Genomic DNA, 26834 nt, shown 5'->3' with positions numbered 1-26834 from the left:
AGACGATCATTATGATCAAGACGATTATTATGATTAAGACGAGTGGTATTAATATTACCATATAGCCTATAAGAGTGAGAAATGATGATGTTCAACATACACAGATCAAAGAAGACTCCCAAGTTAATGCAATGGAGGGGACATACTAACATGTCTCCTTCAGCTGCTGCTTTCAAGATAATTTACAAATAAAAACATTATTCTACACAATATTGATTTCTGATGTATGTTTGTATGAATTAATACTAAATCCAAGCAGGGTTGGGTTCAATTGAATTTCAATGCAGTTAACTTTGGAAATACATTGCATTTACAACTCAATAATTGCATGAAGGGCATTTATTTTCAGCAATCTCACAAATAAAAAAATAGGTTGTAGGATAAAGTTTCAAAAATCAGTTTCAAATCATCTCCTGAATTAACAATTGATATGAAATTGACCCCATTACCCAATTGATTCATTACCCAAAGGTGACAATAGCTCTGGATTGTATAGGAGTTTTCCTCCCACTTCTTTTTTGTGATCAATTTTTTATTTTGATTTTATGTACAAACACACAAAGGACAATGACAAAACAATTACCAAAATACACATCATTTCATACCTGCATACATTCCCCCTACCCACCCTCCCACACCAAGGTCTTACTCCGCCCAAAAACCCTCAAGAAGGATTTAAACCAGCTCAACATAAATGCCACCAAATAAAATAAATAAACTTAATAGGATAAACATAAAACATTAAATACTATAATATTCAAATATCAATACCCACCCGATTACAAACCATAAGTTATGCATATCACCTCTGCATACATTCTATAAAGGAAGTCCATAAACTAATATTCTTTGCTTGAGCGCCATGCATGCTGGCCACGGACCTTTCTAGTTTGGCTAGATCTAACACAGTGTTTAACCAATGATGATAGGACAAGTCATGGGGGTCTTTCCACCTCTGAGCTACCAGTTTTTTGGCGGCTGTGAGGCCTACCAGAAGCCAGCGTTGGTGCATCATTGATAAATTTAAACTGGTAAAATCATTCAGTAGTAGAATTATTGGGGAGCAGGGGATAGAGGACCCAAGAAACTCAGACATCTTATTGATGGCCATACCCCAGAATGATTTAACACCAGGGCAATCCCACACCATATGGATGAAAGTTCCTGTTGTGTTTAATGAGCATAACTGACAGTTTGGCGAGGGTGTTAATTTCATTAAAAAAAGTTTGCGGGGTGTACAGTATAGCCTGTGTGCAAAGTTATAGTGAATCATCTGATGATTGGGGTTGCGAGATGCTAAGTTGATCTTACTCCAAACCGTAGTCCAATTGATTGTAGATGGTGAGATAGAAAGGTCATGGCTCCAACGCAAGTTAATTTGTAGAGGGATATCTGCACATTTGATCATAAGTGTGTATAGGTTAGAGACTAAGGCTGTGGTAGGTTTACCAACCTCCTCCCACTTCTTGGGATAGATTTGACCATTACTTTACTATTGCCGTTTTCCACATGCACCATACAGGTGTTTACTCAAGACAAGAAGACAGACAACAGCAGTAAGTTAACCAAAAGCTCTTTATTATTAACTGTGTGATGCAAACAGTAGCAAAGCAGGGATGGGATTGGGGGTGAACTCAGATCTTGTTGAAAGCCGCCACATCAACACTTTGGACCTGCAACAGAAGAGAAGAGATATTCATAGAGATACACTACTAGGCTTCTCCAAACTTTCCTCTTGCAATCACTGGTACATGACAATAATTGTCTTAACTGTCCTACCATTCCAGACCTCTGCAGGTTTTTTTTAGGTACATTTTAGCAAACTGTAACCTGACCAACCTTTTTGAGGATAACCTTGCAGTGAAGCCTCTGGAGCCAGTGCTTTCTCTCTCTTTTAATGATGGTACAAACTGTGGAATTTGGTATGTCTAAGGTTTTGGCTATGTATCTGATACATTTTTCTGATATTTCAGCCTCATAATGGCATCCTCGACATTCATTGACGTCTCTTTGGCCCTCATGTTGACAGACACCAATAGCAAACTCCAAAGGCAAATGTAAAGCTTAGAATAAATATTGACAGCTCTCTTACACCTTCACAAATGATGTGACAGTACACACATGACTAACTAGAAACACCTGTCAAGCTCTACTTTAACCTCATAATAACTGATTTCAAATCCACTTATAGAGCTAAAAGAAAACAAAATGCGTCTTTCCAATACTTATGGAGGGCACTGTATATTAATAATTGCCATTTGTCAGGAGTCAACAGTACGGTACAAGGAGCAAGTGTGTGAAGACAAGGGTTTTTACACATGTGTAGACATACAATATTTGTGACCTGTAATTTAAATGAATTGAGGACCAGAGACATAAGTATGAGGTCATTTCTGCATCACTCACGTATTCCTCAAACTTGGTGATCTCTTCCTCCAGTAGGTCTGTTCCCACTTTGTCGTCCTCCACGACACACTGGATCTGAAGCTTCCTGATGCCGTAGCCCACGGGCACCAGCTTAGAGACGCCCCACAGCAGGCCGTCAGCCTGCACCGTACGCACACACTCCTCCAGCTTAGCCATGTCTGTTTCATCATCCCACTGGGGAAGAGAGAGCCAGGTGTGGGGATTGATACATGAATGACATTAACATATGAATAGGGAGAAAGGAAGGAAACATGTAATGCCATAGATGCACACTGGGGGGGGGGTGACAAAAGTATCATTAAATAGAGTATCGTGAAAGAGAAATACAGGTGTGGGTAGGGGGGGGGGGGGCACTTACAGGCTTAACATCCAATAGGATTGATGACTTGGCGATGAGGGCGGGTTTCTTGGCCTTCTTCTCAGCGTACTCTTTCACCCTCTGCTCCTTGAGTCGCTCTGCCTCTGCATCTTCCTCTTCGTCGCTGCCGAAGAGGTCAATATCATCATCATCGTCGTCCTCCTCCACCGGGGCTCTGGTCTTCTGCTGTTGGACGGCAGTTCCCTGAAATGATGAGAGGGAAGTGAATCAGGAATAGGGTTGGGTACCGAAAATCGGTACCGGTAGGTACCGGTTACTTTACATTCGGTATGTACCCGTACCGAATCGCAAAGGAGATTTCGGTACCTCATTTCGGTACTTTACTGGTGACTCGTGACGTCACATCGCCTGTTAAATTTCCACTCAGTGAAAGCAGCGAGTACGGAAGGATAACGAGAAGGTTGCTAATAGCAACTTCCGCTAGCGGGTTGGCATAACGCGACGCTCGACTTATGGGTGCGTTCCGTAAACTCGTTCTGGAATTCTGATCACCACTCGTGGAATGCCTTCTGTCCAATCAAATGACTTGCTCCCCTTATGACGTCGGGCCCAGTGTGCGCTGCGACGCTCTCAGAGCGAGTTTACGAACGCAAGCCTTTGATTGGACAGTGCACTCCAGGATTCGACGCGTCTGTTGATGACGTAGTGCGGATGTGTGGCTGCGTCTCTGCCAGGTGGACAACATGATCGGGGATCTCCTGATATTCGGGTACTGTGTCAGATCATGTATATATCATGTAGATATATCCTTATCCTACTACTGTGTCTGAAAAATCGTCATGTCATCATGGACCAGAGAGGGGGAGGGGAGTAGTAGTAGCTGAGCGGCAACAGAGTTTGGATTTTGACGAGGTGGAGGGCTCCAGTTCATCAGAGTTATATTTCCTCTTGGTCTTCTTGGTTCCGGGGGCTATGCAGGCCTTTTCACTAGATCCCTTTTCTAAGAATATTCTGATGTCCTTGAGGGGCTGCCGAACAAGTGTGTACTCGTATTCGACATCAGTACCAACGATAGGCACCCCCAGCTTAATGGAGTCCCCAAGGCTCAGGAGTTTTATTTTCATTTATTTTAATTTGAGTGTATATTTAACTAATATATATTGTGCCTCAGCAATACAAAAGTGAAAAGCTGTTTAATGTTGTCGACCGTATATATATATATATACAGTATATATATGTCATTTTAAAAAATCAAAAGTACCGAATTAAGTACCGTTTTGGTACCGGTACCGTTTTGAAAGTATCGGTTAGGTACCGGTACCGGATAAAACCCAAACGGTACCCAACCCTAATCAGGAACCTGGCATTTCATCATTAGCCCAACAATGTGCCACTAATTGCGATCTTTTTTTTAAACCAGCCAAATCGTATTGTTCATTTAACACAGTTAGTATTTAGAAAGTGTAAAGCATCAATATAAACAGACAAATATGTTGAAAAGGGTCACTATCATTGACTGATGAGGAAGAAAAGGAGAAACTCACATTTGTACAGGGGGCGGGGGCTCCTGCGGTCACCGGCGATTTCTCCAGATCTGCTACCCTACATTCCAACCGGGAGAGTGCCGACCGCAAGTCCTCAACCACTGACAAACACAAAGCAAGGAGTCAACTCTCAAAGAGCACTTATAACATCTGAGTGAGTAAAAGTAAACACACACTTACCTTGGTGCAGGCTGTTGTTCTCCAACTCCAAGTTCCTGATTCGTGTGACGAGCTCCCCCTGAGCTCCAGCCCCACTACCTGTGCTCTACACACACACACACACACACACACGACAGAGGAGTCAGCATGTCACCATTTCCGTGGCTTGGACAGAGATCAGTTTGAGATATCAGTTTGATCAGTTTGCAGAGACAGTGCAGACATACCGTAGACACAGCCCTCCATCATTAAATCATAGCACATGAACATAACTGACATCAGCCTAAAGCAACACAACGGTAACTACAATTCCTGCCCCAGCAAAGCGGTCCTGGTCAGACGGAAAACATTTCAACAGTCTGAGGGCTTAGCGGTGACGGGAGGAGAGCATTAGGAAACCCATCTGGAACGATTGATTGTTGAACACATTGCTTCAACAACACACAAACATCCATCTCACCTGTACCTAGAGAGGGAGTAAACAGGAGAGGGAGTAAACATGGGAAGCCGGATAGAAGCATACACACCATAAAGGGAGGGTGAGATGGAAGGGGTGAAACTGAAAGGGAGAGAAGTGTCCAGAGGTGGGACGAGGGGTGTGGGAATATCTCACGAGGGGGGGAATACAATAATCTTCTATCCTTGCCATAACGCTATATACAGCACTACAACCACACACCCAGAGGAACTCAACTCCCAACCCAAGTGGCTTTGTCCACACTGGGAGACAGCCAGACGCTGTAGTGTAGAATCAAGCAAATAATTGTGTGTGTATTTGTCAGTTGGCCTACTGAGTGTCTCTTTGTGTGTGTGTGTGTGTGTGTGTGTGTGTGTGTGTGTGTGTGTGTGTGTGTGTTTGGTAGGGTTTTACAGGTATAAGGTATTACCGAGTGAATAAGGTATTAAAGCTTATACAGGTTTATTTCTGTGAATTCTGTCTCCACCTGTATTTTGCCATTACAATAACCATCAATTGTTTAATTAACATCGTCCAAACAAGCTTACACACAAGCAATAACACTTTCTGAGGGCAAGGGGTGGAGGAGGTCATAAATCTGACTTTTGGGCTGGTAATGATGGCCGGAGAGAGACTTGCAAGTTCAAGTCATGTAGAAAGTCTGATAAACGGTATTACTGAGGTATTTTGGAAGGAAGGTATACCGGTTTGTGATTCTAATGCCGGCCCATGCCTAGTATTTGGTAGGGGGAGTTACTGTCACTCAGTCACTCAGGGTGAGACACTTACGAGCTGGGGTTGGCAGTTCAGGGGGGGTTGGCCAGCCTCGCTGCTAGGCAACAGCGAACTCTTCAGCTGGGCGGGGCATTAGGGATGGAACAGGGGAAAGGTAGGAAGGGAGGGAAAGAGTAACATGAAGTTGGAGGTGTTCAGGTGCAGAGGGAATAGTAGCTAATGGGAAGAGGAAGGACAAAGAAATCAAAAATGAGAGGAGGGGTTATTTAGTTAATACGAAAACTTATACCAAACTTAAATAAGCATACACACACACACACACCATGGAAATAAGTGTCTGAAAACATTTACAACCGTATCAGAGGACACAATAAAGCATTGAACACACGCGCACACGTACATGTGCGCGTGCACACACACACACACGTACATGTGCGCGTGCACACACACACGGCAGGAATGATTAGGGCTAAAACTAAACATGCCCAACCAAAGATTTTGTCGAAAAACTAGTTCGACATTTAACGGTTTCCTCTAATTGAACATGAAAAGCATGTCCTCACTCGAACAGGTATGCACACTCAAACTCCAGGTTGTTCTCTAAGCAGCAGTGACAACCACTCTGAACGTGTATCTACATAAGCTACAGTCAGGTCAAGGTAACCCTTCATTTGAGTCAAACAACCGAATGTTGCTGTGACACGTAGCAAAAGCTGCATGGTGAATTCAGCCAAGCTTGCGGTTGTGTGTTCTGTGCATGCAGTGTATGTGGAAATAATAACCGTTTTAACGTGATCGTTAATAATGCTATAGTTGTGGTGAAAGAAGACTAATGTTTTATACTCACTCCTGCAAGGGACTTCTGGATGTTCTCTCTGGCCCGGGCGATGTCTTGCAGGATGCTGTTCGCCCCCATCTCCTACAGGAACAAAGTGGGCAATGTTAGACAGAACCATGGACACTACATCAGGGAGGGAGAGGGTAGCGGGGGCAGGTACAGACAGACAGACAAACAGACAGATAATGACATACAGACAAACCACTTCTTGGACCAGATCTTTGAACATGTTACTGACAATCTCTCTATGGTCTGGGAGTTGTACCTCTGCTGGGTGGGACGGACCAGTCATGCCCTCGTAGAAGTGTCTCTCCGCGTCGTCATAGCGAGGTTTATCAAACCAGATCCTCTCCTGGGCCAGGCAATGTACTGCAGTCATGGTGCTGCAGAGAGTGAGAGAGGAAGAAATAGATGGAGAGTGAGGAAGGAGCATGGGGTGAGATTTAACCCCTATACACATTGTTTACTTTAGGCAACATGCAGCCCATATGAAAGGTTTCATGTGTCATACTGTATTTCACTTTTGATGTTTCTTTAGTCAGATTACTTCACCCACCCACTCCAGACCCACCTCTACGCAAACACACACAATTTTAAAAAACCTTTGGGATTGTCCTAAAAAAGAAGCACATTTTTAAGGATCACCGACATCAAGTAATATGATCATGCAATGAAAAAAGGAAAAAACTATATAAAAAAGTTAAAGGAAATCAAATTTAAAGACAAAAACGAGCAAAAAAGGTGGAACAGAAACGTAAATAAAAACCAATAAACGATACTGAACACTGGATGGAGGAATAGCAAATGAAAGTGCACTGGGGGGGAACTCCAGTCTCCTGGGATGGATCATACTTGTCCCTCAGAGGGCCGGTGCAGGTGACTGATGATGCCTCTGTATCTTTTCCTTGAGCCTCCTCCGCTGCTGCAACTGCTTGTTCTTGACCATAGAAACGGCTCTCTGCAGCCTCATAGCGCCCCTTGGCCAGCCACACCCTCTCGCTGTCTGGGTGCAGGAAGAAACGGACTCCTCCTTCAACAGACAATCTTTCCTCGTCTGTGGCATCCACAGGCTCCTCCTCCTCCTTAATAGGGTGCAGAGCGTGAAATACTTCAGCCTTCGTCGGCGAGACCACCACCTCCTCTTCGTCGTCTTCCTCTTCCTCCACCTCCAGAAGGCTTTGTGGGTGGTCACTGCTACTTCTAGAGGTTGAAGGGGAGCTGGAGCAGCTGATACGCGAGTTGGTAGTGCCCAAGTTGTTGCCATAGAGATTCTGGTAGAAGGCCGCCTCTGCCCGGTCGTAGAGGGGCTTCTCCAGCCACACGTCCCTCAGCAGCTCCATCGGGATACGGGGCAAACCGTTAACCGGCTGGCGAGGGGATGGCGGGGTGGCGACCTGTGGGGTCGGAGTGGCAGGGGTTGGGGCAAGGGATAGGTAACCCTCGTCCGGCGTGGCTGGTAGTGTGGGGTGGTTCGGCAGGAGAACGAGGGCATTCGGTGCCGTCGGCTGCCGAGACTCTTCCACAAACCTGAGCTCGGCCAGGTGATGCGATCCATTAGGCCGGGTCGCCCCGTTCACAGAGCGTGTTAGCCAGCTCTGATACAGGCTCTCCGCCTGCTCATACACACTGCGGTCAAACCACACAGAGGCACACTCAGACCGCAGGCCAAGCAGGACGGAGCTGGAGTCAAGGGGGTGGCTGTCCCCCTGGCTGAGCTTCCCGTCATCTTGGCCCTTCCTCTCAACGGTGGCGGGGCTGCTCTCGGGGTTAGCAGAGCGTTTCCGGCGGCGGCGACTCTTCCCACTGCGCTTGCCGTCACCATTCTGGCTGCCGCTCTCTGGAGAGGAGGCCGTGTCCCCATTCCTCTGACCTGGGTCGGCCTTCATCCTACCCTCCACCACAACCTCGGTGGTACAGCCCTCCTGACTGCGACTGGGAGGAGGGAGATGATGCTCGGGCTGATCCGTTGAAGAGCCCTGTGGGTTCGTCTGAGGCATCATCTTTGAGCCATTGCAGAGAAAGAGAGAGTGACAGGGACAGGCTGGAGCATTAGTTACAAAGAGTAGTTTAGAGACAGAGGGACTGATCCATTCAACCCAGCTATCGACTGTTTAACCTCTCCCAAAGGCAGAGGAGCATCTTTTTTTCTCTGAGTGAAACAGAGCCAAGGAAGAGAATTCTCAGGAGGATACAGCTAGGTCAATGGATCAATCCCAGGGTGCATTCCCAGGCATGCAGGAAACAGAAAATCATCAGGCAGATCAACGAAGAATGAATGATGCAAACGGGAACAATAAGATTCATCGACAATGACAAGCAACTACTTAATGGATTATATCTCAACCATACCTGAGCATGCAAACAAAAAAGGTAATATAATATGATCAGCGAAGTTATTAGGGCCTAGGGCTTGGTGAATGACACTTAGAGATTAAAGTTGGAGGTATAAAAAATACAAAAGAGCATAACAGCACACTGACATGCTCAGAAACAAATGTTGCCGGTGTGCTACTCATATGAATGTTGAACTAATAGCATGACCTGCAACAGCAAGAACTTCTTAAATGCATTGAGAGATGCTGCTATAGTTTTGATCATAGCCATTCATACATCTGGCATGCATGACACTGTAGCGATACAGGAAATACATTTCAGAATACACAATAACTGCTTCAGTTTTTTTGGTCAAGACTGATCCATATTCAGTTAATGCAACTGTTAATAGATTACAATTATTTGGATTTGATTTGTATCCATAAAGTGTTGGTCGATTCAGGAAATCATTTCCTGCATGATGTAAAACATCCTGTCTATGACTCACCTTCCTTAGTGAGTGTATAAGAGAAAGCAACTGTAGGAGTTCACTTGCTCAACACGTTCTTCATCCAGCCAGCCGCGAGGCATTAACAGACAGACACACACAATATAATACTGTGCTATAGGCCGACCCGAAGAGAGCACATTTATTAACCGCAAAAAAACAAACGTTTGGGAATACATTATGGCTATAGTACTGCCTACAGTTAAAAGTGCCTCCAAAACAATTATGTTTGCTCCTTGCCATTGATCTTCAAAATCAATAAACCACACGTAAGAAATAATTCGTAATCACAAGCCCATTTGAAGAGCAATCGCCATCTGCACTGCACAACATCATCAAACGTATTAGTCTACCTAACCATAGTCGCCTGTACGTACATTTTATTTGCTATGTTTGCAAATATAACGTGAAAAAGAATGATAACTGTATATTACGCTGGCATACTCACCTTCCGATTCTTGAGAGCAGAGGGACAGAGACAGGTGTTAAAGATTAACAGGTTCACGGAGGTGCACATGGACGAGACATTATTAGTTAATAAACGTAACAAACACACAGTTGAAGAAACAAACATACACTGACATTTCAAGTTGTTTCCTTTGCACATTGCACTTCGTACATTGGATTTATAAATATGGTGCTCGCTACCAGTATTATTTCATGTCACCGGCTCCATATCGAGACATGGATTGTTATGAATGTGCTTTTTTCCCAGATCGCGACAAAATATCCCATTGAGGGCGTTTCAGATTCATCTTTTGTCCGAATATCTCATGCGCAGCTTGTGTCGAAATTGACATTTAGCCGGCAGGGTAACATGACTCGCAGTATGCATTTATGGACAGTTACTGACATTTCACATTAATTATCCCTATGCTTAACTATATTAATGGCGGCCGCCGGTTATTCCCAATAATATCGGGGTTAAAATCACAGCTGTCAGTTACTTACTATTGTGGATTTCGGTGGTTATTTAGGCCAGTCGTCCGCGCGTGCTTCTCCAGCGATGACGAACAGAAAGGGCTGCGCGAAAGGGGAAATAGAATGTCGTGTGAATTAAAGGGGCGGAGGAGAGTATTCTAATCTGAAGGACGGGATATGTTGCTCAATCGCTTTGAGTTACAGACACAAACACAGACATGTTTGTATTCTTATTTTATGAATGTACCAAAAATGCTGCAGACATTAAGCATTAACTCTCCCTTTATACTTCGGTTCCTACGGATGGTTGGTACATTCCCATTCAACAGTCACTGCGCTTGCTCTTGGCAGAGGAACCTCTTGGCAGAATCGCGAACCTCGTTGTATTTCTTCTGACAGCAGAGGCTGCTGTTTGCAACGTTTCAGCTACATGAAGGCTCTGCTGGCTTCATTATCTCTCAATCATAATAACTCCAACAAAAATAAAGGCAACCAAAAAATAACACCAAGGAGGATAATTTATGTTTGAGGAATATAGACATAACACTGGCGGGACATATATGATATATATATATATATAGACAGAGTCTGACAGAAAGAAAGATTCAGAGAGAGAGAGAGAGAGAGAGAGAGAGAGAGAGAGAGAGAGAGAGAGAGAGAGAGAGAGAGAGAGAGAGAGAGAGAGAGAGTGAACCAGGGAAAAAAGTTGAGATCAAGAGAAAGTGGAAAGAGCAGAATACAAAAGTGGAAGTACTGTACTAATGGACAGAAATATCCAGAAGAAGAAAAAAGGGGTGGATAGATGCAGTATAAAAGTGTGTGGACACAATTATCGTCTGGGGCAGTTTTCATGGTTTGGGCTAGGCCCCTTAGTTCCAGTGAAGGGAAATCTTAATGCTACAGCATACAATGCGATTCTAGAGAATTGTATGCTTCCAACTTTGTGGCAACAGTTTGGGGAAGGCCCTTTCCAGTTTCAGCATGCCAATGCCCCCATACACAAAGTGAGGTCCATAATGACATGGTTTGCCGAGTTTGGTCTGGGAGAACTTGACTGGCCTGCACACAGAGCTCTGACCTCAACCCCATCAAACACCTTTGGGATGAATTGAAACGCCGGCTGCGAGCCAGTCCTTCTCGCCCAACATCAGTGCCCGACCCCATTAATGCCTTGTGGCTGAATGGAAGCGAATCTCCGCAACCATATTCTAAAATCTAGTAGAAAGTCTTCCCAGAAGTTTGGAAGCTGTTATAGCAGCAAAGGTGGGACCAACTCCATATTAATGCCCATGGTTTTGGAATGAGAAGTTCAACAAGCACATATGTGTGTGATGTTTGGGTGTGCCAATACTTTTGTCCATATAGTGTATCTTGTCTGCAGAGGATGAAGAGAGAGACAGAAAGAGGTGGCAATGAAAGAATAAGACAGGGGCACACTGACAGTGAGGGACATTATCCAGATGCGGGATGAGAAACAGGTGGTGAGGCCGAAGGAGGAGGTACAACGAGAGATGCATAGAAAGACCATGTGGGGAGCATGGCGCGTTCTGGCCTGCAGAGGGAGCCAGACTGTCGTTGGGAGGGGGATGATGAGCTGATTACGGACAGGTGTCAGTGATCAGACTCGTTATCCCACTGGTCTATTTAACCTGTGTACGCCGGTGGCGTTGCGGGGCTGTGCAGCCAAAATAAAAGACTTGTTTTACAACTGTTCCTCTGTGTCGACCTCCCTCTGTGCCTAGAGACTCTTACAGACCACTTCTGAGATTAAAGGAGAAATAGGAAAGGAAAAGAAGATGCAGAGAAAGAGAAAGGAGGAGGAGTAAATAATGAAGGAAGGGACACATTGAACAGCCAAGAAGGCATGGGCAATGGACTTGATTGCGGATGATACAGAGAAGAGACATTAGGCGGTGGGCCGAAGCTGTCTATCTGCTTTCGTTTGTGAAATGATCGATCTACAACTACAGACTAGTTGATTTTTTCATATAAGCTAAATAGTTTTTTTTGGAACATGTTTCCGTCAGTTGGTAGACGTTGGTCGATCAACGTTTTATGAAAAGTAAACTTACGATCCATAAGTTAATAAGGAGAATGATTGGGGCTACTATGCCGCTAACCAATCAAAACCCGTTAAAGCGTCACCTGACTTGACGTCTGCCAATGATATTCCTTCAAAATACGGAACTAGGAAGTAAACAACATATTATCTGGAAAGACTAGAAGACTGAGTTGTTTCGGATAACTTTACTGTCAAGTAATGTTTCAGGTAAGATTTGCACGTCATACTAATTCATATCACATATTAATGAACAAGTCCATGTCATGTTGTGTCAATACAAACATGTTCTAATATGCTATTTTAGTGAAAAATCCAACCAAACGTCACCCGCGATTGTGAAGCTAATGAATTAACAAGCTAGTTATCTAACTTTAAAGAGTACAATAGCTAAGTTACCAATGTCAACTATGTCTATTCTGTGAGAGAAAATTATTATATGTAATAAGCTACATTTAAGATTCAAACTCCATCATCTTGGGTTGAATGTCTGCAGCGGGCTGTAGAAGATGATTTCCTGTTGTCACACAATAGAACCAGTTTCTCTACTTGAAGCTTGACATTGGCTTGACAACAGACACATTTAAATGATTACAATGAAACCTGTGCCATACATTTACATGGAAACTCAGAACAATGCTGAGTCACACCAGAGTGATTGCCCGGCATTGTTTCACTCGGTAGTCACCACTCCTCGCTTTTGTTGTGCTGTGAGGAAGGGAGGGTCAGATTCCCCCCTAACTTTCATCCCCATCATCTTCATCCATGTACAAACTCACACCCCGTGCTCATGATTGGTCTAAACCTCACCCGAGGGCGGACCCCTTACCTGTGGAAACCTGATTGTATAAATGCTGAGATGAAATGAATGATCGAGACTTTTGGGAGGAACTTTGAATCGTTCAGATGTGTCTGACGAACCTGTAAACTTCCTCCTTCTGCAGAAGAATATTAAATATCTTTTCTTATACATCTTGAAACGAAACAGGCTGCCATTATTGAATAATTTGCACTAACAGTTGGCGACGAGGAACAGGGAGCGGCTGCGAGGGTATTCCTGTTTTGTCCGTTTTCAGCCATTTTTCCAGCTGACGAGCTGTTTTGAGACGGAGCTCTCGCGTTTCACCTAGCAAGTGACGCGGTCAAGAGATCCCCTCTATTTTTTGGATTGGCTGAGAGCGGATGATCAGGGCCTTGGCACGCTGTCTACGTAAACACACGAACAAGGGTAAGCCTGTCGATTTTCATTTGTATTGGAACGGTATTTAATCTGAGAAAGATACCCGATTGGAGAGGTCTTTGTTTCCGGGTGCACTTTGTGATGCATGGCTTGTGGCGTTTTTAGACGATTTACATGTTATCGTGGCTATAATTGCACCTGGCAAAATCATAAGACTACTCTTTTTGTGTATATGATATATATATATATATATATATATATATATATATATATATATATATATATATACATGTATCTTTCTGATCATGGTTAACAAGAGGTCCATGGTGTCTAAACGATCGTGAACAATGGTTAACTAGTGCCATTTGATTGTGATAAGACTTTGCTGTTTTTTGGTTAACAAAGATCCAAATCAGCTGATATTTTGGTTAACAGAGGTCCAAATTGGTTAACAGAGGTCCAAAATCAGTATATTGGTTAACAGAGGTCCAAAAATCAGTGAATCCTAGGTTGATCTAGGATTGGGTTTTTATTACACAGAGGTTAGTTCTGTGTAAAAGTGGGGAGGTGAGAACACATTTTCAGTACTTTTCCATAAAATTAATTGAACCAGCCAGGAGTTCTGAATTTTCCATGTATGATAATAGAGTTTTCATTGAGCTAACCAAAGTTCTGAACTCCAGTTTTAATTAGTTAATCAGTGTTAATACTTCAGTTTTTCTGTTGACTCAGTGCATATGTAAAAGGCAGTGCTGATCTTACAAGATTGCTACCAGCCACCCCTCCCCTGAAGCCCAGTCTAATCTCCACAGACTAAGTCTGTTTGTGAATTGTATTGTAATTGTTTTGAATTTTCTTATTTGTGATAAGACATTACAGCTATTTTCATTCCTTGTGTGTTTTTTTTAAAGCTATTTTTACTAATAGTGCTATTTGTATCTATATTTTCCCCTTGAAAATAACTTGATTTGAGTTTAAAATGGGTATAGAATCAAGTCGTTCAGAGAGAGTGAAACCACTTTTTGGCCCTGCTAAGATAATGGTCGATAAATGGGGTTTATCTGCTGTTAAACATATTGGGTTATGGTCCAAATATTCATCTTTTCCTGCTACATGTGGGACACTGAGCGTTAGCATGTTAAATGGGATTAGAATAGAATTGGAGACTTTTGAGAAAACATCTGTAGGAAAGAAAGCAAAGAATGAGATAAATTGGGATTGTTTTAGAAAGTGGGAACGCATGGCAGAGGACAAACACAAGAACTCAGAAGAGGGTTTACTTTTGAAATTGCTACAGAAAGTAAAAGAGCAGGAAGATAAAGTATTACCTCCAACCAATAGCATGGATTTAGATCCTCTGCCCCTGTACCCTGAACTTCAAAATCTCTCAACACAGCTAGGATCCCCACTCCGTCCAGCTCCCCCGAAATATGCACCCCCTTTACCTGTGACCCCATTACCTGTTGAGCAGCCTGCACGGCCTAACACTAGACAGGAAGCTAGGCAAAGAGAGCAGAATAGTGCAGACACATTTTTGATGCCAATGATCCGATGTGCAAATCCTAGAGGTCCCACAGGAGAAGATGATCCAACCTGGGAAGCTCATATTGAAGTTTATCGGCCGTGGCGTTCAGATGAGGTGAGAGACATGTGCAAGACGCTTACCGACCCCTCTCTCGATTCTGAGACATTTGCTAATGAGATGGTAGACTTAGTGGGCATGTACAGACCTTCTGCAGCTGAGATAGGTACCATTATACGGGCTAAGTTAGGGATGAAATGGTTGACAGTACGGGGACATTTCGACACTAACTTGATGGTGGACGCCCGAGATTATGACCCACAGTTCCAACAATTACTAAAGCGCATCAAAGACAAGTGGCCAAAGATAATTGATTGGAGCAAAGTCCAGATGTGTACTCAGAAAGGAGAGGAACTGTTCGAGGACTATTATGTCCGTTTAGAGAAATGTTTTATATTACACAGTGGTGTAGCTCGGGATGATAATAACTACTCCACACTACTGAAACCCGCACTTGTAAATGGACTAAGACCGACTTTGAGTGAGCAAGTGAGACTGACCTGCATTGGGTGGGAGACGGGGACCCTAGAAAATTTGATAGCTCACTGTAAACATGCAGAAAGATTACACCTTACTATAGCGGGGGAGGCTCATAAAGTGTCTACACAGGATCAGGTGCGTCTACAAGCTGCACAAATTAGATTTTATGAAGGACAAGAGAAACGTTCTAGAGAACAGCATGGCCAGCCACAAACAAATTTCAGACAGTGGGGTGATAAGGGTTTTGCATGTTATAATTGTGGGGGCAACCATTCCTACAAATTCTGCCCGACACCACAACAGCAATTTTAGGAAATAGTCTAAAATTGTTGTTTCTCCATGTACAGCTCCAGTTTTTTGTATATCTTTGATGGTTTAAGAATGTTCTTGTTTTCCGACACTTTTAGGAAAATTGTTGAGTTTTGAATTTTCTTGTTGTAAAAAGAGACCCTAGTGGTTTTTGAGTTTCTGTTTTTCTATTTTAAAAACATTTTTTTTGCATTAGGCAAGGTTTTATATTTTTCTAACCCAAGTCATGGGGAGCTGCTTTCTTGTGCAGAAAGACCCTGAGAGTTATTTCTATTCTCAAGAAGGAATGTGTGAAACTCTGGGAGAACTGATCACTCTCCATTTTGAGTTTTTGGCATAAACCTGTCCAAAATTATATAGATCTGTTTGGTATTCATGCATTGTTCAGACCATGATGTATTGAAAAAAGAACCATGTGGCCTGTCGTATCAGAGGCTCATAAAATACTATATTTTTGATTGCTAACTCCCACTAACTCATTAACAATTAACCCTGGTTTTTCTTGTTTTTGAATGATTTTTCAGTAAGTATATTTTGACATCATAAAACATGACACAAATCACACAAAAATGTTCTACCGTTTCCTATTTTAATATTAAGATGTTGGTTTGATTAGACATAAAATTCTGTTGCAGTTTCTATTTTATTTTGTTAACTGTCTCCTCAGACAGACCAGTGGTGGCCCTGTATTACTGCAGATACACTTGATTTTTGCCACGGCAAGAATGTGATATATATTTCAGAGTGGAAGCCGTTTTACCAGAATCCAGAGACGGCGTGCTACGCAATATCCAGCCGGATGATTGAGGGATGAACCAGGGCCACCAGAGAGGGAAGCGACGACCAGGGTTACCAGACCCACCAGAGAACACCGAGGAGATGACGATAAGGGTGCCAGGCCCGACAGAGGAGGAACCAGAGCCACCAGGGTGCCAGGCCCGACAGAGAAGGGCGCAGCCACCAGGGTGCCAGGCCCGACAGAGAAAGACGCAGCCACCAGGGTGCCAGGCCCGACAGAGAAGGAAGCAGCCACCAGGGTGCCAAACCCGCCGGAAAAGGAAGCAGCCACCAAGGTGCCAAACCCGCCAGAGAGAGAAACAAACGCCAGAGGGCGAGACCCGGCAGAGAACCACCAAACGACCATCGACGACAATGTTCCAGTTTCAACAGCCCGGACCACCGAGCTTACAAATTAGAGCATGGCCGTTTCAAGGAGGAAAGACACATAGTATCATGAGAGATTTTGCTTCGAGGATGAATTACTCTGATTGTTGGATCTGTCAACAGATACCTGTGAGTCCAGCCAGGGTCCAAAGTGTGGACACCTGTACTAGTGAAGATGCTGGTGAATGCCTGCATCATGTTTTCGATAGTGCTAAAGACCACTCCCCAGACCATGTCCAACATGGAAGAAGACAGACGACTGCCTGAACCTCAATGACACTGACAGACGACGACCGATTAGGAAGAGATTGAAGAGCAAGCAAATTCTCCAACTGGGGTCAAGTGCTAGTAACCTCTGACCCTGAAGATGCAAGAATCAAGAAGGCGTCGGTCGTTTGGATTTATTTTTATTTATTTTTTTGGTCTTGTGTATGATGTACTGTGCTTAATTTTACGCTTGGTTGTTAATTTTAGGATTTTTGGGTTGTGATGAATTTTTATTATTCTTTCTCCAAAAATGTTTTGAACCATATTTTTCTAATTGTTCTTGTTTTAAGAGTTTACATCTTAAAAAAGTGTGGAATGTGAGAGAAAATTATTATATGTAATAAGCTACATTTAAGATTCAAACTCCATAATCTTGGGTTGAATGTCTGCAGCGGGCTGTAGAAGATGATTTCCTGTTGTCACACAATAGAACCAGTTTCTCTACTTGAAGCTTGACATTGGCTTGACAACAGACACATTTAAATGATTACAATGACCATTGTACATTAGACTCCTCTATGACCATAGTACAGAGCTGCCCCCCCCCCCCCTCCTCTATGACCATAGTACAGAGCTGCCCCCCCCCCCCCCCCCCCCTCCTCTATGACCATAGTACAGAGCTGCCCCCCCCCCCCCCCCCCCCCCTCCTCTATGACCATAGTACAGAGCTGCCCCCCCCCCCCCCCCCCCCCCCCCCTCCTGTGCCATACATTTACATGGAAACTCAGAACAATGCTGAGTCACACCAGAGTGATTGCCCGGCATTGTTTCACTCGGTAGTCACCACTCCTCGCTTTTGTTGTGCTGTGAGGAAGGGAGGGTCAGATTCCCCCCTAACCTTCATCCCCATCATCTTCATCCATGTACAAACTCACACCCCTTGCTCATGATTGGTCTAAACCTCACCCGAGGGCGGACCCCTTACCTGTGGAAACCTGATTGTATAAATGCTGAGATGAAATGAATGATCGAGACTTTTGGGAGGAACTTTGAATCGTTCAGATGCGTCTGACGAACCTGTATACTTCCTCCTTCTGCAGAAGAATATTAAATATCTTTTCTTATACATCTTGAAACGAAACAGGCTGCCATTATTGAATAATTTGCACTAACAATTCTCAATCATTTCAGTAATAATTGTGCCAAATTGGGACCAGTAACATTAACTTGTGTGTGAGTACGTTACAGTATATGTGTGTGCAAGCATGTTTTTGATATTGTCAATCGTCTCACTTTTACGAGGTGAGCTGGTAAGACAAAACCCAAGACTAAATGTATCTTCACTTGCCTTGCCTATAATTGACGAGACTAGACAAAGATTCAAGTGTTTAGAGAACATTTATAACACTAGTGTGTTTTCGCAGTGCAAACACAGACACATGTCTGTACATGGTAGGTTGTTAGATTTGCATGTGCATCTCTCTTTCACACATTTTGTTTTTTTGCAGGAGCAGTATACAAGCTCTAAAACTGAAATATTTGTCCCGTCTGCATATTATGCACTGGGCGGGAAGAAGATGTGGTTTTTTATTTAGGCTGAACATAGTGGTAGTCTTTGAGCGGAGAAGTCTAGGCTTTGGTGGTGTATCATTTTCAGTTTGACCTTCTGCTTCTACTACATTGTAAGGGAGGGGGGGGGGGGGGAGGGAAGGGAGAGAGAGAGAGAGACATATGATACTCTATGCATTGTAATAGTAATGCTTCCAAAGTTATAGCCTAGTTTATTTACAACTCTCCTAATCTGTTTCCCCAGGTAACCCCAGATGCTCAGCCCTGGACTGCACTGCACATCTTCTGGACCTGACCTGACAGGCTGACCCTGACCCATTGATGCCTTGTTCATATCTTGTTCATGTCATATCTTAGCTTGTTTATATCATATTGTTAATAATGTTCATGTCATATCTTAGCTTGTTTATATCATATTGTTAATAATGTTCATGTCATATCATGTCATATTAATCTTAGCTTGTTTATATCATATGGTTCTTATAAATAACTTATATTGCTATAAAACACACCTGCAGCCTCCTGTACTGATTTTTCCCTTCTCTTGCGGGCTTTCAATGTTTCGTATGTTGGCATACTGCATATAGCATTGTCTATGGTAGCCAATATTGTGGTTATAGTGGTTCTCCAGCTGCAAAGCCGCAGAGAGGAAAGCGCTACAGAGAGTCGTGAGATTGAGATTGAGATAACGTTTATTGCCACTATGCATTACACATATAGGAATTTGCTTCGTCACCACAGCAAGTGCGTTTATACTTTTTTCACATATCAAAAAACAGGACAACACAACAACAACACAGGACAGACAACAGTGCATTGGATAGTGCGGTATACAGTAAAGTGCAGTGCAGAGTTTTTTTACAGTGAGTCCAGTTCAGTCCTGGGCAGACTTGGGGGCGGGGGGGGGGGGGGAAGCCAGAGTCATTTAACAGCCTGGCGGCTGAGGGGTAGAAGCTGAGCCTGTGGCGGGCCTTAAGTGCCTTAGGCAGCCGCAACCTTCTTCCAGAGGGAAGCAGGGTGAGGAGGCCGTGGCCGGGGTGGAAGGGGTCAGCCATGATCTTCCTTGCCCTCCTCAGAGCCCTGGTGTCATGCAGGGAGTTGAGGGAGGGCAAGGGACAGCCGATCACCCTCTCTGCTGAACGTCGCACCCGCTGCAACTTGGCCAGAAGATCATCGGCGCCCCCCTCCCCTCTCTGGAAGAGCTGTACAACACACGCTGCCTCAGGAAGGCCTCCAAGATCTCCAGAGACCCATCCCACCCTGGGAACGAACACTTTGTTCGGCTGCCCTCGGGCAGGCGGTTCAGGACCATGTCCGCAAGGACAAATAGACTGAAGCTCAGCTTCTACTCTAGGGCCATTCAGGCCCTGAACACAGCAAAGACCTAGGTTCTAGGCCCTGGACAATCTAGACAATTTGATGGCAGCTACTAGATTGTAATCAAGTGCAATACTGAAACACAACTGTGAACATTTCAAACCTGCAAACTGCGACACTTTAAATGAATGTGCAATAATACTATGTGCAATATGACAACCCTCGGGTACATAAGGTTCAGAGATAGGAAGGATATTTATAGCATAGAGTACAGCACAGTGTTTTATTTGTATAGTATAGTATAGTGGATAGTGGATATAGCCTTTATTTATGTAAACCAGCTCTTTTCCCTTCTTGTTTTTAGTAATTTTTTTCCTAGCACCAGGGGAGCCCCCCCTCCTAAATTTCGTTGTATGGTACCTGTACTATATTAATGACAATAAAGACCATTCATTCATTCATTCATTCATTCATATTAGCTGCCACATCTGGAATGTAACTGTCTACTACTAGGTTATATTTTTTTTACAGCCCTTTCTGCAATTTGGCTTTCTGCAGTGTGGAGATTCACCCACTGTAGAGAACAATGTACAAATTTGGTCCAACTTGCATCTGAAAATGCTATAATATTGTCCGTTCGGTTTGTTAAATGCATACAACACTCCATAATTCATCACATCTCGTTATTTCCCCGCGGTTGCTAGGGTTAACATCCAGTCAGTTGCTAGGGTTAACAGCCAGTGTTTACATTTCGGGGTCCTAATGAAGCCGTACTCGAATTCTGATTGGTTTATCAACTAGAGCGACCAGCGATGTCCCTGAGCAGACAGACGATTAAAAAATACGTTTGTGAATAACTAGAGATGACAACAAATGTTATTAGACTTAGTAGAATTACTTAATATCATATGTTAAACATTGTGTACTCTATAGATGAAAATCGATAAGCACAAAAAACGTGTTCGGCCCACCACCTACATGGAGAAGAGGAGAGCCACACTGAGACAATAAGGCAGAGGCAGAAAGAAACAGTGAGAGATGCTATCCAGAAAGCAGCAGAGAGAAAAAGTACCTCAGAGACAAAAATGGACATTCAGTACAGTAGAGCAACAAAGCGCACTTTGTTTGAAGCAGTTGGAAGAGCAATACAGGGCAAGACAAATGGAGGATGAAAAAAAGAAATACATGGAGACACATAAGGGGAGTCCCATTCAGAGGAAAGACAAGAGCATCTGGAGAAGAGCATTCAACTGGGCTAACCAGAAGTGGAAGGAGCACAACCTCCAGAAGATTGACAGGACCTTCGAGAGAGAAGGAGGGGCACGAGGTGTACATCAACGGTAAGGCCTTGCATTGGCACAACAGACAGTATAACATCACGTCCCGTGTTTCATGATTCAGGAGGGAAAAAAGCCCAGGAGAAAAGTGCCAAGAGGCAGAAGGAGGAGAACCGCTATGAGAAGTGGGCTGCTAAGAAGAGAGTGGAGCCTTCAATGGATGGCGGGTGGGGAATATTTTGAGAACCTTCAGGAGGACCCAGAGCCGGCCATATTTCCAGAGTGGAAGATGACAATTTGGGAGAAAATAAAATTGAGGTGAGAAATACAGCACACAGGGAAGACAAAGTAGTAGGATACACATTTCAAACAGACAGGTTCTTCAAGACTTTTGTGATACTGCTTACAGAGTATGAAACAGGAACGTTTTGAGGTGTTCAGCAAAAAAAAGGTGCTTGTCTCATGTCAACAGTGTGTAATGGCAAACTCTCTCACTTTCCTTTATTTTTCTCAGATTGATGGTTTTGGACTGCCACTATCTACAGCATTCTGATCTGTCATGTTTGTCTTGTTCATCTTCATATGAATTTTTCCTCCTGCCATCCCAAGATCCCTTTGTTTATTCATCCCCAAATCCCTAATAAAACGCCCCATACAGCTGTACCACCCCACTATACACTCTTAGAAAACAGGTTCTAGTTAGTATCAAAATAGGTTTCTTCATTTGTCCCTGTAGGGGAACACATTGAAAAACCCTTTTGGCTTCCAAGTAGAACCATTTGGGTTCCATGAAGTACCCTTTTGGCTTCATCTTGGAACCACAACGGTTATACAGCACATGAATACCCTTTTCTTTATTGAGAATGTACCCCCCACACTGTCTACCCCTCACTCACCAACCACCCCATTGAACCCACACTCACACACTACCCAATTAACCACACTCACACACTACCCCATTAACCACACACAAGCCTGGATTTCCCTTTAGCGACATTGATGTAATACCCCCCAGGACCGTGTGATCAACTAGTTATGTGTCTTTATCATGTTCATGTTCTATCAGCATGTTGTGATGTGCTTAATACACAGTGTTACAGCGATATTCTTTGTTAGCTAGCTAGCAAGTGTGATGGCAGCAAGCTGTTTTGATTCCGAGTGATTTTCTCCTCTTGGTTTGAGGTGTACCATCAACATTTAAATAAGCATATCATTCTTCAACAATGTTTTATTTATTTTTTCAATGTATAACATCATTTGAAAGCTTACAATCTGTACTTTCATAATCTGTAAAAAATGGAAAAATGACCTTGCCCTACTTGGGGACCAAAACACCAGCCCGTCACAATTGTTTTAGGGAGGGATCGATTTCGTCATTGACGAGGTAACAGCTTTATCCATCACACAGAACCAGCTTTATCCACCATTTGGAACTCTTACATCATCAACCCATAACAAAGCACACTCCTGATCCAACTTCTTGAACTCCATCAACTATAAATCCATCTTTCTTCATTTCGTGTTCATAAGCATCTGTTTAGAGCAGACTTACACATTTAAAAAAGAAAAATCACAATTATGTGTCCCATTTCCACTTCTGGTGGTATTAACCATCTTTGTGCCCTTCAAATTTGTTTAACAAGTCAGGTATGAATCAGTTGTGAGCAGCAAGCAACTGAAACATCTTTACTTCTTGTCCCCTGTTGCTGCAGACTTCCTGCCGAGATCCCTGGCCCTCTCTGTGGCAACCTCCACAGCACTCATGATAGCGGCCCTCACGCCACCCTGCTCCAGCACATGAAGCCCAAATATGGTGGTCCCTCCTGGGGTACACACCTCCGAACGCAGCTGGGCAGGGTGTTTCCCAGAGTCCCGCAACAACCGGCCTGCACCCTGAGTTAGAAAAAAAAGAAAGAGACCATTACACCTGAACTGAAATACAACAAATTAATAGTCAAATACATTTAAAACTAATTGTTCAGGCAACTTGTTTAGTTATCTTGTTCAGTGACTTAACATTTATTATAGCCAAACACTGTGTCTCCAGCTGTCCAGGTTCTTGAATACAACATCATGACTTTCTTAGTGAAATATTTGTGAAAATGACAAACACAGGAGCATTTATTCAAGCACTATCCCACCCATGCACATTAATAATTAATAATAATTTTGCCATTTAGCAGACGCTTTTAATCCAAAGCGACGTACAATTACGAATTACAGGGACATTCCCCCTGGAGTAACTGAGGGCTAAGTGCCTTACTCAAGGGCACACTAGTAGTGGTGTGGTTTCAGGCGGGATTTGAACTCACAACCTTCCGATCACAAGTCCAACTCACTATCCACTAGACCACCACTACCCCAGTAACTGACCAGCATAGTCTGAGAAGCGATGCTGTGGGCCAGAGCACTGGGCATGCCCATCTTCACTGCTCCCTCAGCCAGCGCCTCGGCAAACAGATACACCTGAAGAGTGAATCACATCACAGACACACAAAAACCACCAGTCAGACACAAGAAACCATTGTGGAAGAAACACAGAACAATACACAACAAGATCAGTACGTAAGATGTGTAGGACCCCTGTCCTTTCCACCATCCCTTCCCTTTGACTCCCTTCTCACACTCACAAAAGCCACTCCGCTGCCGCTGAGCCCTGTGTGGACGTCTATCCAGGCCTCAGGTCCCTCCTCCACCAGACCGCAGTGCTGCAGCAGCGAGCGGAGCAGAGCCCCAGCGTCAGGCCCAGCCCGAGACCCACGCGTGAACAACAGCGCCCCCTCCTGGACTAGACAGGGCAGGTTAGGCATCAGCCTCAGCACCACTGACTCAGCAGGCAGGAGCTTGAATAGGGAGGAGGAGGAGGAGAGAGAGAGACATTCTCAATCAGACTCATGCTTCAAAATGTAGATTATCTTTCAGAAGTAGACAAAGTAAAAGTTCAAGCAAATTCAACTGACCAGGCTACTAAGACAATTGGCAGATCAAACAGAACAAAGACCATGACCTAACTCACCCCCTCGAGTGTTGCTACGGTGACGCCTGCCGCCACAGACACAATGATGTGTTTCTGGGTGACGTGTTCAGAGATTTCATTGAGAACGGTTGAGACGAGGTGTGGTTTGACTGCCACAAAGACAAGATCAGAACTGTTGACCAGCTCTGCGTTGGAGTGAGTGACTGCTACCCCCAAATCCTGACAAACAATGGAAACCAAGGTTAGCTCAACACACTGCATATATACACACAATGAGGACAAGGAAAATGGAAATGAGGGAGTAGATAAGATGAATGAAGAGAGAAAGGGCGATGTACCTGAAAGCGGCCAAAGTTCCTGGCGGATGGAGCGCTCACTTTAACATTTGTAGGAAGGACGTCCCCTACAATGGAACACCAGGAAAGTTAAGAGTAAATCATAACCCTCACTCCTCTCTTGCTCAGTTGGTAGAGCGTGGCGCAAACAACAGTTAGGTTGTGGGTTCGTTTCCCACTAGGACCATTTATACAGAAAAATATAAGCACTCACTGCAATGTTGCTTTGGATAAAAGCATCAGCTAAATGTAATATATATTATTCCAAACATACACACACTTTGAGACTCACCAGACAGAAGGACTCCCTTGGCTATCCCGAAGGCCATGTTCCCTGCACCGATGAAACCGATCCTTGGGTGTGAGTCCATCTCAGGTTCACTTTTGATCTGTATAGAAGACAAAGGTCATTGGTCACTAATTCTTAATACACAATCGTAATGTAGCTGTGTTCTAAATGGCTTTTTATTTTTCCTCCATCTCTGAATCTCTAGGCCTACTGATCTAACTGATCATATTTATAAATTGTCTGCATAATATACTTCTGAAAATCATATTAAACGTCCTGATCATTGTGGATAAGGAATCAGAAGCTGAAGATGGATAAGAAACTGGTTCGATACTCAAGTGATAGGCGACCCACATAGCCTACTACCCTATAACGTCCACGATAACGTAATGCGACGAGCACTACGTCATAGTTTACGAGTAATAAGAAGGGGAGTCGGAAAACGGGACAACACCAACCGGCCTTTTTCATTCTCTTTTCTGCCACCTTGAACAGCTTACTGTTCCTGACCTTACGACCATCTAAGAATTTCACTATATCGAAGTCCCTCAAAACTTTTAACACGTATTCTGTCTCCTCCGCGTCCCAGTAGCATTTGTTTTAAATGTCCGCCATGTGTAACTAATGATGGTTTCTCTGCAGCGCTGTCTGTCACCACATTGCCAGCTGCCTCCCCAAAACCCAGATACGCGTGAGCTGTCAACATCCTGAGAACAATACGATATGCTTGGTTGAGTCAAAGAGTTATTTTTCCACATATACTTTGGTTGACTCAATCCAACCTTTCTCTGATTAAGCATGGTGAGATAGCCTACCACTGCAAACAACGAGATTGTATAAGCTAGTAGCTAGCGGTGGTTACTCTTGCTGCATTTCATATCCCAAACGTTTTGCACGTGCAGATGGACAACCACCGTTACCCGGAGTTTGTTATGCTAGGCTGGCTATACAATTAAACAATACCATGTCCGCCTCGGGGGAAGTCTGAGGTATAAGGAATTGGGCGCTTCCACTCGGTATAGTCTGCTCTTTAACTTCTCGGACATGGAGAGCACCTGCAGCGTGCTGTTTAAGGTCAGACATCCCTCCATGGGAGACTGAAAAGACTCGATGACAAACTGTACAGTTTGCCTTGTATTCGTTGCCACGGACAGAGCTGACCCACTGAAATCCCGTCTCCCATTCGGCCCTATATCTCGCCAGCCTCCTACGTTTCACGGGCGGACTTGTTACAGACATCATCTGATTAAAATCAGTATGACTGAGGGTGCTATTTTATTTTTTTTAATCTTAAGACTACAAGACAACCACAGAGTAGCCGTACTGGCTACGATGACGCTGTCAGTGACGTGAAATCTCACAGCACGCGAGTTATTCTCAACACTTTGAAGACCTAGTGTTACAACTATTATTATTATTATTATTATTATTATTATTGATGCAATACGGGACGATCCCGTATTATAGTGTTACCTTCAATCAATTCTTGCCTCGCCTTGTGTAGCGGAGCCTGTTTGGTTGCGCTTCTTCAATTCGGACTGAGCAGGAGTACAAACTGCGCATAATATCTGATCTTGCCATCACGTCAGTTTCCAAAGTACTGAGCTTAAAATGAATACATGATCTAAAGATCAGTGCACCTGCGGAAAGCAAAACGTAAATCTCGCACATCGCGAGATCCCAAACGAGCGCTGATCGCATTGGCTGCATCCTTTTCCATTTAAACAGTTGAATGGTGCGGGGCTAAATTAAGTCATTTATATCAGCTGAGTTTCTTGGCTCAGCACAACCTTCCAAACGGCTTTCCCCACCTCATCTCCAACGAAGCAACAGCAGTACAGCAGAAGATAGACTACTTTCAGGTAGGC

The 26834-nt window shown here is 43.8% G+C and overlaps 2 protein-coding genes across 4 annotated transcripts; both read right to left on the bottom strand.

The window, feature by feature from the left end:
- Positions 1-1560: 1560 nt before the first annotated feature.
- On the bottom strand, positions 1561-10306 carry eef1db (eukaryotic translation elongation factor 1 delta b (guanine nucleotide exchange protein)). 2 transcript variants are annotated; one of them, XM_080536270.1, is made up of 9 exons: positions 10252-10306; positions 6745-6862; positions 6489-6560; positions 5696-5761; positions 4471-4555; positions 4291-4391; positions 2786-2989; positions 2407-2601; positions 1561-1673 (listed from the first exon to the last, which is right to left on the bottom strand). In XM_080536270.1, exons 2-9 carry the CDS (start codon positions 6856-6858, stop codon positions 1635-1637), a joined length of 876 nt encoding a protein of 291 aa, XP_080392396.1. In that variant the 5' UTR covers positions 6859-6862; positions 10252-10306; the 3' UTR covers positions 1561-1634. The 2 variants fall into 2 exon arrangements, with proteins under 2 accessions (XP_080392396.1, XP_080392397.1); XM_080536271.1 differs by lacking the exon at positions 5696-5761.
- Positions 10307-22596: 12290 nt separating this feature from the next.
- On the bottom strand, positions 22597-26504 carry pycr3 (pyrroline-5-carboxylate reductase 3). 2 transcript variants are annotated; one of them, XM_080535480.1, is made up of 7 exons: positions 26440-26504; positions 24970-25066; positions 24681-24745; positions 24382-24561; positions 23996-24208; positions 23739-23831; positions 22597-23258 (listed from the first exon to the last, which is right to left on the bottom strand). In XM_080535480.1, the coding sequence occupies exons 2-7, from the start codon at positions 25046-25048 to the stop codon at positions 23052-23054; spliced, it is 837 nt and encodes a 278-aa protein (XP_080391606.1). In that variant the 5' UTR covers positions 25049-25066; positions 26440-26504; the 3' UTR covers positions 22597-23051. The 2 variants fall into 2 exon arrangements, with proteins under 2 accessions (XP_080391606.1, XP_080391607.1); XM_080535481.1 differs by lacking the exon at positions 26440-26504 and adding an exon at positions 25782-25857.
- Between the last annotated feature and the right edge of the window lie 330 nt (positions 26505-26834).

Source organism: Nansenia antarctica, assembly GCF_963989245.1.
Source record: "Nansenia antarctica genome assembly, chromosome: 7".
Lineage (NCBI taxonomy): Eukaryota > Metazoa > Chordata > Actinopteri > Argentiniformes > Microstomatidae > Nansenia > Nansenia antarctica.
Note: the sequence above shows the minus strand (reverse complement) of the source record. Positions and strands in the feature narration are given on the sequence as shown.

Bases quoted from the DNA above. Each gene is read 5' to 3' on its own strand.
- pycr3 (XM_080535480.1), bottom strand. From the start codon at position 25,048: ATGGACTCACACCCAAGGATCGGTTTCATCGGTGCAGGGAACATGGCC. The intron at 24,746-24,969 runs GTGAGTCTCAAA...GTTCCATTGTAG, and splicing joins CAAGGGAGTCCTTCTGTCTG to GGGACGTCCTTCCTACAAAT. The intron at 23,259-23,738 runs GTCAGTTACTGG...TTTCTAACTCAG, and splicing joins TCGCTTCTCAGACTATGCTG to GGTGCAGGCCGGTTGTTGCG.
- eef1db (XM_080536270.1), bottom strand. From the start codon at position 6,858: ATGACTGCAGTACATTGCCTGGCCCAGGAGAGGATCTGGTTTGATAAA. The intron at 4,556-5,695 runs GTAAGTGTCTCA...GTGTGTGTGTAG, and splicing joins TGAACTGCCAACCCCAGCTC to AGCACAGGTAGTGGGGCTGG. The intron at 1,674-2,406 runs GTGAGTGATGCA...CTTCTGTTGCAG, and splicing joins TCACCAAGTTTGAGGAATAC to GTCCAAAGTGTTGATGTGGC.